This window comes from Hemibagrus wyckioides, linkage group LG05, assembly GCF_019097595.1.
Source record: "Hemibagrus wyckioides isolate EC202008001 linkage group LG05, SWU_Hwy_1.0, whole genome shotgun sequence".
In the NCBI taxonomy this organism is placed as follows: domain Eukaryota; kingdom Metazoa; phylum Chordata; class Actinopteri; order Siluriformes; family Bagridae; genus Hemibagrus; species Hemibagrus wyckioides.
The window spans coordinates 27,429,551-27,441,758 of record NC_080714.1 but is presented as its reverse complement, the minus strand read 5'-3'; the positions used below and the strand labels follow the sequence as shown (position 1 = coordinate 27,441,758).

The following is a 12,208-nucleotide window of genomic DNA, read 5'->3' as shown; positions in this document are numbered from 1 at the left end:
ACCTCCACCCTCGTCTCATCTTCATCATCCTGGTAGATAGTGGCAGATTTTTATCAAGAATGTGTCGGTAGATTTTTCCTTTCATCCAACTTCAAATCATATGAAGTTATGCTGGAAAACAGTCCCATGGAGATTGGCATGATGTTCCCATCTCCAAACTTGGTATGGTGGGTTTTTTTATGGGTGATGTTTTGGTGCAATGCCATTTTTACTGAGAGAAATGGTGACATGGTTAACGCTTACTTTATCCGCTGTTTAGTGCACGTTGTCCTAGTCTTCTTAACTTAAAAAGAGAGAACGAAATAAGACTGAAATCCTTCAGGGAATCCTGATGAATTATAATGTAATAATCAATGCCTTGGAGATCTTTGTGTCAAACAACATCATATTAAGCCATCATTGATCATTTTCCTTTAACAGTACACTCCTACGTGTTTTCCTAACTTACCTGTGTTTATCTTTTCTCTTTTCAGTTCAAGTTGCAGGACGTCCTCACATTCGCAAATAGCCTAGGTGAGGTCATAGATAGATATAGCTGATTATACACCTACACAAATATTAGCCCCCTATTTGTTACCTTTCATAACTAGATGTAAAGATGTCTATTAACCTCTGATCCTTGGCCTCTTTCTCTAGGCTTCGACCTGGCCATGAATAAGCAGGTGATGAGTCTGTGTTCCGGCCTGCCCATGGGTCCGCCGAGGCTGCCGCTCCTTCCGTGGCCTTCTGATAGCGTTCAGGATGTGGTTAAGAAGCTCCAGCAGGACCTAGGGGCCTGTCCTAAATAAAACAAATTCTAATTCAAATTTTATTTGAACAAGTAGCACTTTGATCAGTCAGGACATGTGCAGTGTCCGAACAAGCCACAGTGTGTTTCTGAGACATGAGCTATGATGAGCTTGTGCTAAATCGATCTGTAATCCAGCTTTTAAATCAATAGGGGAATCCACCTATCTGGATGTATCCTGTTATGTGATATCTTTAGTGTTTTATAATATGTACACGAAGCAGGCCTCATGATGGCGAAGACAGGCTTCTTTCTTTCATGGAGGCATAAACTCTGATGGGGAAAACAGCAAGAAATCTGTAGTGTATAAAATACACCTTTCAGTACTGTAGCTATTTAAAGGGATTGTTGTTTTATGTTGGCTGACCAAAATTCATTTCACAAACATATGGAATTTAGACTAATATACACAGTCTATACTGACTTCATACTACTTTATTGTCTATAATTAAAACAATATTCATGTGTGTGTTTCTGAACTTATTATTAAAGCCTCAAGTTTAATGTTATACTGTTTGTTAAACCGGCTTGAAACTGGTTTTGAATTCGTTTGTAGAGCTCCAGTTTCATACAATAACATACTGATAGTACATTCAGATTTTTTTAAAATATAAGCTATGGTGTTTGTTTTGTGTTTGTGTGTGTGTGTGCATGCATAAACTTGTATTTTTGTACATTGGGATTCTTGAGATATGACTGGAATGAACAGATTTTACTGCTAAAGGAGAAAGAGGTTGGAAAATAAAGGTTTAGTTGCCTCAGTGTAGTGATGGACTTTGGATGGTTAATGAGGCAATGATTATAATGATAAACAGTTAGTGGTCATGGAATTTTAAAATCTTTATCTTTCACTTATTGTGTCATTGTTGGTATTCGTTTCTATTATTAGTTCTGAAAGAAAAGGTAGAGTTAACTTAAACTAATCAAACACACATTTAAAGGAGAAGTTCACTTCCACAACAAAAATCTACAAATAATTTCCTCACCCTCTTGTCATCCAAGATGTTCAAGTCTTTCTTCCTTCAGTCGTAAAGAAATGATGTTTTTCTGAGGAGAACATTTCAGGGTTTTCTCCATATAGTGGACTTCGATGGTGCCCGTGACTTTGACCTTCCCGAGTGCAGCTTAAATGCAGCCTGATCCAGACATTTTCCTGAGTATCTTTTTGTTAGTAAAGAGCATTTGACTTCCTTGGTCTTTGCACATTCGCTTTGTAAACACTGCGTCTGTAGCTCCGTCTACGTCACGTGAGACCTTGCCGACGTGATTAAGTAGTATGTAGCAACAAGGACGCACATCCCAGAGCTAATGCTTGACGAGCTTTTGTGGTTAAAGAGTATATGATTTTTTATTATTCTAAAATGACCTGTGGTTTGCACTAGATTCTTCCTGGGCTGGGATGGTTTAGAGCTCTTTGAAGCTGCATTTTGGAAGCTCAAACTCGCGGCCACCATTGAAGTCCACTCACCTGTCCAAGATGGGGGGAGGGGGGCAAGGTGGAGTATGTTTTGTCCATACATATAACTTGTGACTCTTGATTTACTGTCTGAAAACCTTCATAAACAAACTCTCTCTCTCTCTCTCTCTCTCTCTCTCTCTGAGTTTTCTTCTCATATTCATTACTCAGTGTAAACTGCTCTGTGAGCTCAGTTTTAGTGATTGTCTTGTTGGAAGCACTATGGTCTCGAGCGTTTTGTGGATCTCGGCTCAGGTGCTGGCGTTTATGTGCCTCCTGATGCCAAGCTCTGGGTATCTGGTGCTGCGTGAAGGAGACAAATGTGGAGATTACATCGAGGGAGCGTGCGAAAAAGGTCTCGTCTGTGTGGCTACTGAACCATCATCCTTCATCATCCAAACACCTTCTCTCAACCTCCATGTTCCGTTCGATACGGTTGCAACGTTCACGTTGGGAATTATGATTGTTATTCAGAGGACTCCTGTCAGTATTCCGTTATAGCAACTACGATGCCTGCGATAAAGTTTTAACGGGTGAAACAAATACACACACACACACACACACACACACACACAAACCTAAACAGAGAAATTCAAACACACATGTGTTCGTGTAATGGACAATATTCCCAGTTAAACCCCTTTAAAGGTTTAGACTCATTTTCAAAAGAAGCGATATCATTAACTTGATTCAGACGAACAAATATAATTTGTGACTCTTGATTTACTCTCTGAAAACCTTCATAAACTCTCTCTCTCTCTCTCTCTCTCTCTCTCTCCCTCTCACTCAGTTCTATCCCACAGGAGTAAAAATTTTGCAGATTGAGAAATTCCTTTGTTTAAGATTTGGAATTTTAATTTGAAAAACACATGGAAACTTTCACTTCCAAACCTCAGGTCAAGTTTTTCCGATGTGGACTGGATGAGTGGGGAGGGAGAGAGAATAAAAACAAGGTGGAGTATGTTTTATCCATTGAGCTGCAGAGTTTTCTTCTGTTATTCAGGTCCATTACTCAGTGTAAACTGCTCTGTGAGCTCAGTTTTAGTGATTGTCTTGTTGGAAGCACTATGGTCTCGAGCGTTTTGTGGATCTCGGCTCAGGTGCTGGCGTTTACATGCCTCCTGATACCAAGCTCTGGGTATCTGGTGCTGCGTGAAGGAGACAAATGTGGAGATTACATCGAGGGAGCGTGCGAAAAAGGTCTCGTCTGTGTGTCTACTGAACCATCATCCACGTTCTACGCCGTAGGAGTGTGCTCCAGTAAGTACAAGTGTATGACTACACCTCCACAAACACTCTTCCTGCCTCTGTATCATCAGTGTTTGAGGATCGTCTACTTACGAAGTTTCTCTGATTGTGTAAATGTGTTCACACTGACTGGATGACTTAAGGTATTAAATATGTAGCAGTGATAGATCATTTCTCCTGCTTCATGCTGCATTTCTCAGGGGTTCCAACTTGTAACTGCTCCGAGTACGAGTGTCCACCGTGGCGACGTGGTGAGTATTGCAGTCCAGTGATGGATCCGTGTGGGTGTTGTTCCCACTGTGCCAAAGGGGAAGGGCAGGTGTGCGGTGGTCCGAGTTGGAGATACGGTAACTGCGATTGGAGAACGATTTGCTCACTTGTCGTGGGACTCGATTCGGTCAGAGCTCCACAGATAGGCGTGTGCAAAGGTACTACAACTACTGATACACAAAAAAGTATTAAGTCACACTTAAAATGTTTCACAAGCATGAATCTTGACCCTTAAGATTAAATATTTTTTATTTTTAGAAAAGAAAAAAATGAACAGATTTATGATTCATTGTTAATTTCATTGAGTGTTTTTCCCTCTCTGTTTTTACTGCACTCTGTCCTCATTGCTATCTATCTTTCTTTCACAGAGCTGCCAAGTCATTTGGAAAACACCTTCTCTCAACCTCCATGTTCCGTTCGATACGGTTGCAACGTTCACGTTGGGAATTGTGATTGTTATTCAGAGGACTCCTGTCAAGCAGTATTCCGTTATAGCACCTACGATGCCTGCGATAAAGTTTTAATGGGTGAAACAAATACACACACACACACACACACAAACCTAAACAGAGAAATTCAAACACACATGTGTTCGTGTAATGGACAATATTCCCAGTTAAACCCCTTTAAAGGTTTAGCGTGTGTAATGTAGATATGAGTGTACCTGGGTGAGTAAATATTTGTGTCGGAGACTCATGATTCAAACTTGATTCAAACGAACAAATATAACTCTGTCTGAAAACCTTCATAAGTCAAGTCAAGAAGCTTTTATTGTCATTTCACCCATATATAGTTGACGCAATACATAGTGAAATGAGACAACGTTTCTCCAGGACCCTAGTGCTACATAAAACAACATAACAACACAGGGCTATGAAACAGATCCACAAGACAGAAGCTAAGGACAGAAAGATATCCTAGCTACATAAAGTACAACGTTTGCAACCTGGTGCAAACAATGCAAGACAAAAGACAGTGCAAACAGACACTACAAAAACAACACAAAACAGTACAGGACACATGGTGCAGAAAAATGTGCATTATAGATGAAACTGTAAATGAGTGGTTTCTTATAACTTGTAAAGATATACGCATAGCAGCAGTTAGTGACAGTTTGAAATTTGCCAAATTAGAAACAGCAGCAATTGAATAGTGTGCAAATACAAGCAGGTAAACAGTTATAATGTGGGTGGAGTTGAGTGAGTGTGTGTGTGTGTGTGTGTGTATGAGAGAGAGTTGATACAGATCTGTTCTGGGTGTTGAGGAGCCTGATGGCTTGAGGAAAGAACTGTCCAGTCTGGTAGTGAGGGTCCGAATGCTTCAGTACCTCTTTCCAGAGGGCAAGAGGGTGATGAGTGTGTGTGAGGGGTGTGTGGGGTCATCCACAATGCTGTTGGCTTTGCAGATCCAGCATGTAGTTTTAATGTTCAATGTCCAATGATCTTCTCAGCTGTCCTCACTATCCGCTGCAGGGTCTTGCAATCCGAGGCGGTGCGATTCCCAAACCAGGCAGTGATACAGCTGCTCAGGATGCTCTCAATGGTCCCTATGAAGTAGTACATGGTCAAGATGGGGGGATGGAGATAGGCTTTTCTCAGACACTGCTGAGCTTTCTTGCTGATGGAGCTGGTGTTGAGTGACCAGGTGAGGTCCTCCGCCAGGTGAACACCAAGGAATTTGGTGCTCTTGATGATCTCCACGTCGATATACAGGGACTCGATTTGGTCAGAGCTCCACAGATACATGTGTGCAAAGGTACTACGACTACTGCTACACAAAAAAGTATTAAGCCACACTTACAAATGTTTGACAAGTGTGTATCTTAACCTTGAGTTCTAATATTTTTATTTTATTTTTTGGAAATGTTTAGCTTGGAAAATGCGCTTGAGATGTCCTTCTTTAAAAATAAATGCCACTTGGTTTGAGAATAGAAAAGACAAAAACAGATTTATGAACAGATCTATGATTCATTTTTATGTTTCATTGCTAGTCAACCCCCCACCCCCCCGTTTTTACTGCACTCTGTCCTCGTTTCCTATCTTTCTTTCTCAGAGCTGCCAAGTCATCTGGAAAACACCTTCTCTCAACCTCCATATTCCGTTCGATACGGTTGCAACGTTCACATGATTGTGATTGTTATTCAGAGGGCTCCTGTCAAGCAGTATTCCGTTATAGCACCTACAACGCCTGCGATAAAGTTTTAGCAGGTGACACAAACGCACCTGTTCATGTAATGGCCAATATTCCCAGTTGAGTTACGGTCACAGTGAGGAGTTATCTTAATATTGAAACCGAGGACCTCAGTATATCGACTCAAACGTTTGTCATTAGCGTAGCTGTGAAAGCTAATGCTTCATTCGTCTAAAGATCGAATGTCCAACATGGAAGTTAACGTCCCCTTCACTTTGAAATTCCTGCTGTAGATAATAAAGCTCTTTAAAGGGTTAGCATGTGTAATGTAGGTATGAGTAAATATTTGTGTCTGAGACTCATTTTCAAAAGAAGCGATATCATTAACTTGATTCAGACGAACAAATATAATTTGTGACTCTTGATTTACTCTCTGAAAACCTTCATAAACTCTCTCTCTCTCTCTCTCTCTCTCTCTCTCTCCCTCTCACTCAGTTCCATCCCACAGGAGTAAAAATTTTGCAGATTGAGAAATTCCTTTGTTTAAGATTTGGAATTTTAATTTGAAAAACACATGGAAACTTTCACTTCCAAACCTCAGGTCAAGTTTTTCCGATGTGGACTGGATGAGTGGGGAGGGAGAGAGAATAAAAACAAGGTGGAGTATGTTTTATCCATTGAACTGCAGAGTTTTCTTCTGTTATTCAGGTCCATTACTCAGTGTAAACTGCTCTGTGAGCTCAGTTTTAGTGATTGTCTTGTTGGAAGCACTATGGTCTCGAGCGTTTTGTGGATCTCGGCTCAGGTGCTGGCGTTTATGTGCCTCCTGATGCCAAGCTCTGGGTATCTGGTGCTGCGTGAAGGAGACAAATGTGGAGATTACATCGAGGGAGCGTGTGAGAAAGATCTCGTCTGTGTGTCTACTGAACCCTCATCCATGTTCTACGCCGTAGGAGTGTGCTCCAGTAAGTATAAGTGACTACGCCTGTGTTGTTCAAGGATCATCTACTGATTGATGTGTTCGCACTGACTGGATGACTTCAGGTATTAAATATGTAGCAGTGATAGATCATTTCTCCTGCTTCATGCTTCATTTCTCAGGGCTTTCAAATTGTAACTGCTCTGAGTTCCAGTGTCCACCGTGGCGACGTGGTGAGTATTGCAGTCCAGTGATGGATCCGTGTGGGTGTTGTTCTCAATGTGCCAAAGGGGAAGGGCAGGTGTGCGGTGGTCCGAGTTGGAGATACGGTAACTGCGATTGGAGAACGATTTGCGCGCTTGTTGTGGGACTTGATTCGGTCAGAGCTCCACAGATAGGCGTGTGCAAAGGTACTACGACTACTGATACACAAAAAAGTATTAAGCCACACTTACAAATGTTTACCAAGCATGAATTCTAACCTTAATTTTTTTTTCTATTATGACCAGTTTGTCTAATGTTTGTCTATTTTTGGGGAATATTTAGCTTGAAAAGTGTGTATATATATATATATATATATATATATATATATATATATATATATATACAATATATATATATGTTGTTTTAGAATAGAAAAAAATAAGATGAACAGATTTATGATTCTTTTTAAATGTTTTTATTGCATCATGGTATCCTTGTTATCTTTCTTTCTTTCTCAGAGGTGCCAAGTCATCTGAAAGGAACCTTCTCTAAACCTCAGTGTCCTGCTCAGTATGGTTGCAACGTTCATGTTGGGAATTGTGATTGTTATTCAGATGACTCCTGTCGTGCATCATTCAGTTATAGCACCTACGATGCCTGTGATAAAGTTTTAACGGGTGAAACAAACACACACACACACACTAACACACACATACCTCTCCACATAATGGCCACATTCCCAGTTAAGTTTATGTAAGCATTTGCGAGGAAACAACATTGATACTTTCCTTCCTGAGTCTCCCTCTGGGGGTCCTGGTCTTATCAAAATGTCTCAGTGTCTCAGCAAAATGTCCTCTGCAGCTACAAAGTTGGGTACTAGTTTTAGTTTCTCATGCCATGTCACTGGTCTGGAAGCAGGTGTAAAGTAGGCTGCTTTGTTGGGTTGGGTGACCCAAGCAGGGCATGTAACAGGGCCTGGAGCAGGGTGTGAGACTTTGTTACCCACAACAGGGAGCAGTACTTGCCACAGGGTCTGTGGGGTCACCACATTGGCCTCTACAGTGAGCTTGGCTTGTGACAAGTTCTGGGAGGTCAACACATTAGCCTCAGCAGGGAGCAAGGCTTGCAATAGGGTCCAGAACAGGGCTTGGACCCTGGCTTGGGAGGCTGCCATATCAGCCTCGGCATGGAACAGGGCTTAGCACAGGGCCTGGAACACTATTAGGAACCTGGCTTCTGAGGCCACCCTGTCAGCCTCAGAATGGAATAGGGCTTGGAAGGCTTTAAAACTGGCTTGGGAGATTGTGGAACAGGGCTTGGAACTTTTTGTTAGAGGATGCCCTGTTGGCCTCTGGAGGGAGCTCTGTGCTGGAGGCTGCCCTGTGGACCTCATTGTGGAACATGGCTTGGAGCTCTGCATTGGTGGCCACCCTGTTGACCTCTTTTTGGAACAGGGCTTGAAGCTCTGTGTTGTAGGCCACACTTTCGACCTCTGAAGAGGGCTCTATGCTGGGGTCAGCCTCCTCTTGGAACAGGGCTGGGAGCTCTCAGGAGAGAGCTCTGCACTGGTGGCCACCCTGTCAGCCTCATCGTGGAATGGGGATTGGAGCTCAATGTTAGAGGCCAGCCCATCAGCCTCTGGAGGGAGCTCTTTAGCAGGCAGGGGCTTCCTGCTTCAGCAAAAACACACTGCCCAATGGGGAGTTCTGCCCTTTGGGCAGGACAGTAGGAACCACAGTCACTGTTCTTCCTTGGGCTTTGGGTTCGATATGTTGGAAGAGTAGACTTGGGGCCCAGAGTCAGGAATGATACTGAAAAAGCTGAAAACAATCATGACGCAGTCAACAAGACAGGGCAGAGGACAAGACATGAATCAAAACAAACAAGCATGGCAAAGTAAATAAACAGAGAACAACAGAGAACATAAACAGAACGCTGGCAGTGCCATGCTGTTTGTGCTGAGCACTGAAGCATGAGGCAGAGAAACATGACAGGACCTCATTTGTCATCACAGTAAAAGCTAATGCTAGATACGACTAAAGATCGAAAATCCAATGTTGGATTTTTTTGGATTTCTGCTCCTGAACTCCGAGACAACACTAGCCAAAATACTGCCAGTGACTTCAAATCAACATTGCCGCTCACAGCATCAACAAATCACTGAATAGTGCTTTGTACATAAATCTATAACACTGATTCTACTTCACTTCACTGTTCTGAGGAGGTAAATGTACATCACTCATCGCAGGAAGCTGGTTAGACTGATTGTAGCTCAAACGGACGATGGTTAAAAATGACCTCATTCCGTCATTCTGACTTTGAGGTTGGACAATTGAGGCACATGACCACGTGTATGAATAATTTCCGAGAAGCAGCAGCTTCTTGAGGAATACAACAGCGGGCCAAGAACAAGGGGCTGATGGCAACAAATCAAGCTTTACTTTTTATATATTATTTTTACATATACTTTTATTTTTATATATTTCTATACTGTTATACAACTATTATAGACAATATCTCAAGCAATTCAAAAGCTGTATAAAAAGTTGTTTTATGACACAGAATTGTTTGACAAATGAACAGCGTGTGAACTGCCTGCTACAAGTCTAAACATGCAGAACATGCAGAACCAAGTGACTGAGAACACTTTCTTTTGAAAATTAGTCACACAAATATTTACTCACCCTGTCCCAATCGTCCATACGTTCTACACCTAAACCTTCCTAGGTATTCTGACTAAAACTATTTTTCCTTCCTTGAAGCTGACAGGATGTATGACAGCGAGGCGCAAAAAAACGATCCCGAACCAGAGGAACCTAAGAGGGAGTGTACGGAGTGGGGTTGTGAGGTTCAGGGCTGCGAGTGTGTGTGTCAGCACAGAAAGTGTGACAGCATGAAACCTCCACTCTACGAGACCGCCTGCTGCAACATTCTGAGTAATGATGCATCATTTAATAGGATTATTATTGATTCGTTGATGTTATTCTTAAGCCCCTCTCTCTCTCTCTCTCACAGGGGAATCTGGTTGCCAAAATGCAACCTGTCCTGAGATTCCCCCTCCACCTTGTCCGGCAGACTCCTTCATTAGTCAGCCCTACACTGAACCCGGTCAGTGCTGCCCCGTCGTGCCCCCTATGTGCACCTGCAACTTCAAAACCTGCGCCCCAAAACCCAAATACTGCGATGGTGGATATCCCAGACTCGTAGAAAAGGGTAACGGCCACCCGGGGTCCTGCTGTGACCGTTATGAGTGTGTGAAAGAAGAGAATTGAATAGGACATGGACACACACACACACACACACACACAGATAACATTCAGGGTTTTCAAATCAGAGGAAAACATTGCGAAAGTGCATCGGATCGTCCGAGAATGGAACTGAATGATTCACAGCTAATCTTTAAAGCTAATCTCTGGCTCTGTATTTCTTTTAACCAAGCTCAGTTACTTAATTCTATTGTGAGTCATCAGTAAATCTTTATTTTTATTTTTACTTTAACCTTTTGCATTTATACCTTACAAAGTGAAACCATTTACTCCACTGTATTGAACAAAACTTTTATACAATTCAATAAAAGAGTAAAAAGCATCGCCTGGGAAATTCCTTGTTGTAATGTGTTTCAGTGTGGAAGAAATTCCTGAGTTTTCCTCGTTACTCATTCCCTGTCTGACCCTGGACCTCGTTTCTGTGGCTGCTTTCAGGTCCTGAGTCACAGCTACTGACTCTGACACGAGCATTTCTCTGAGCAGAGAACTCGTTCTGGTAACCATTCTCATCTCCACTTCCTTTCCTAGATCCCGTCATTGTGTGTGCTTCATAGCATCACACCTGTTCTCATCTTCTGTTTCTATTATATTCACAATGATTTTGAAGTTGTATTATTTTTTGGAGGGGGGAGGAAGGGATTTCCCATATTCAGAAGTATAATAATTCCATAATTAAAGTATAATAATTTCCATAATTCACCGATCAGGCATAACATTATGAGCAGTGAGGGGTGAAGTGAATAAGACTGAGTATCTCCTCATCATGGCACCTGTTAGTGGGTGGGATATATTAGGCAGCAAGTCAACATTTTGTCCTCAAAGTTGATGTTAGAAGCAGGAAAAATGGACAAGCGTAAGGATTTGAGCGAGTTTGATGAAGGGGCAAATTGTGATGGCTAGACCACTGGATCAGAGCATCTCCAAAACTGCAGCTCTTGTGGGGTGTTCCCGGTCTACAGTGGTCAGTATCTATCAAAAGTATCCTTTACGTCCTGTAAGTCTCCATGGAGGCTCCACCTCGCATCTCACAAAACTTAAAGTATCTGCTGCAAACAGCTTGGTGCCAGATACCACAGCACACCTTCAGGGACCTAGTGGAGGACATGCCTCGATGAAAGGAAGATTATTTATGCATATTGATATTTAGTCTGAAACAAAATTTATATCATACCTAATGCCATTTTAAGCACAGAGAGAGAGAGAGAGAGAGAGAGAGAGAGAGAGAGAGAGAAATGAATCTGGCCGGTTCAATCCAAGCAAGCTCAAGCTCCAACCTGGACATCAGTATCTATCTCTAACCTCCAACTCCTATTCAAACACATAAGAAAGTCTTTCAGTGGGAAGAAAATAACAAATATTCCACTTGACATACTTTCTTTCTTTCTTCACGTTGATTTGTGCGTCTAAAAACGTTCATGAACTCTCCCTCGTTCTGTCTGTTTTGTCACAAGGTCGTAAAAATTCTTCAGATTGTGAAAGAGCCTAATTATCAAGTGTAGGAAAACAACAGCAGCTTGACTTTAACCCCGGACATCAGATCACACTTAATTCCATCTGTTTTTTTGTTTAGAAAGTGAGGGAGAGAGAGAGAGACAAATCGAGACAAGACACAGGAGTGAGGAGTTGGGGAAATATATTGGAAAATATCTCTCCGTGTGGTTTGTTTAGAGAACCTGAAGAATTTTCAGTGCATACCCAGGTCTGGTAATCGTTTTTCAGCCTGTGGGACAGAGACTCAGAGTGTGTTGTGGTTTCTCGGCTCTGATGCTGCTGTTTACGTGTCTCCTGATTGCAGGTTCTAGGTTTCTGCTGCTGGGTGAAGGAACAAATATGTGGAGGTTTGATTCAGGGCCAGTGTGGTATATACATAGCTAAATGATATTTATTTTAAAGTTTGTAGAAATAAACAGAGTTTGCAGCAAAGTACT

The 12,208-nt window shown here is 42.0% G+C and overlaps 2 protein-coding genes across 6 annotated transcripts in view; both read left to right on the top strand.

The window, feature by feature from the left end:
• Window positions 1-1,420, top strand: part of npl (N-acetylneuraminate pyruvate lyase (dihydrodipicolinate synthase)) — a 12,085-nt gene extending 10,665 nt beyond the window's left edge. For both annotated transcript variants that reach the window (XM_058390566.1, XM_058390567.1), the window contains exons 11-12: window positions 474-513; window positions 637-1,420. In XM_058390566.1, the coding sequence (XP_058246549.1) occupies window positions 474-513; window positions 637-788 (192 nt within the window). In that variant the 3' untranslated portion in view covers window positions 789-1,420. The remainder of the gene's footprint in view (window positions 1-473; window positions 514-636) is intronic.
• Window positions 1,421-3,023: 1,603 nt separating this feature from the next.
• On the top strand, window positions 3,024-10,602 carry LOC131353485 (cysteine-rich motor neuron 1 protein-like). Of its 4 annotated transcripts, XM_058390565.1 has the most exons (8): window positions 5,377-5,516; window positions 5,814-5,968; window positions 6,387-6,549; window positions 6,697-6,856; window positions 6,993-7,220; window positions 7,533-7,691; window positions 9,777-9,950; window positions 10,030-10,602. In XM_058390565.1, the coding sequence occupies exons 3-8, from the start codon at window positions 6,466-6,468 to the stop codon at window positions 10,284-10,286; spliced, it is 1,062 nt and encodes a 353-aa protein (XP_058246548.1). In that variant the 5' UTR covers window positions 5,377-5,516; window positions 5,814-5,968; window positions 6,387-6,465; the 3' UTR covers window positions 10,287-10,602. The 4 variants fall into 4 exon arrangements, with proteins under 4 accessions (XP_058246545.1, XP_058246548.1, XP_058246546.1 ...); XM_058390563.1 differs by having other exon boundaries at window positions 5,814-6,549; window positions 6,636-6,856; XM_058390564.1 differs by lacking the exon at window positions 5,377-5,516 and having other exon boundaries at window positions 5,541-6,549; window positions 6,636-6,856.
• The last annotated feature ends 1,606 nt before the right edge of the window (window positions 10,603-12,208 follow it).

Bases quoted from the DNA above. Each gene is read 5' to 3' on its own strand.
- LOC131353485 (XM_058390562.1), top strand. From the start codon at position 3,113: ATGGAAACTTTCACTTCCAAACCTCAGGTCAAGTTTTTCCGATGTGGA. The intron at 3,504-3,691 runs GTAAGTACAAGT...TGCATTTCTCAG, and splicing joins CGCCGTAGGAGTGTGCTCCA to GGGTTCCAACTTGTAACTGC. The intron at 9,951-10,029 runs GTAATGATGCAT...TCTCTCTCACAG, and splicing joins CGCCTGCTGCAACATTCTGA to GGGAATCTGGTTGCCAAAAT.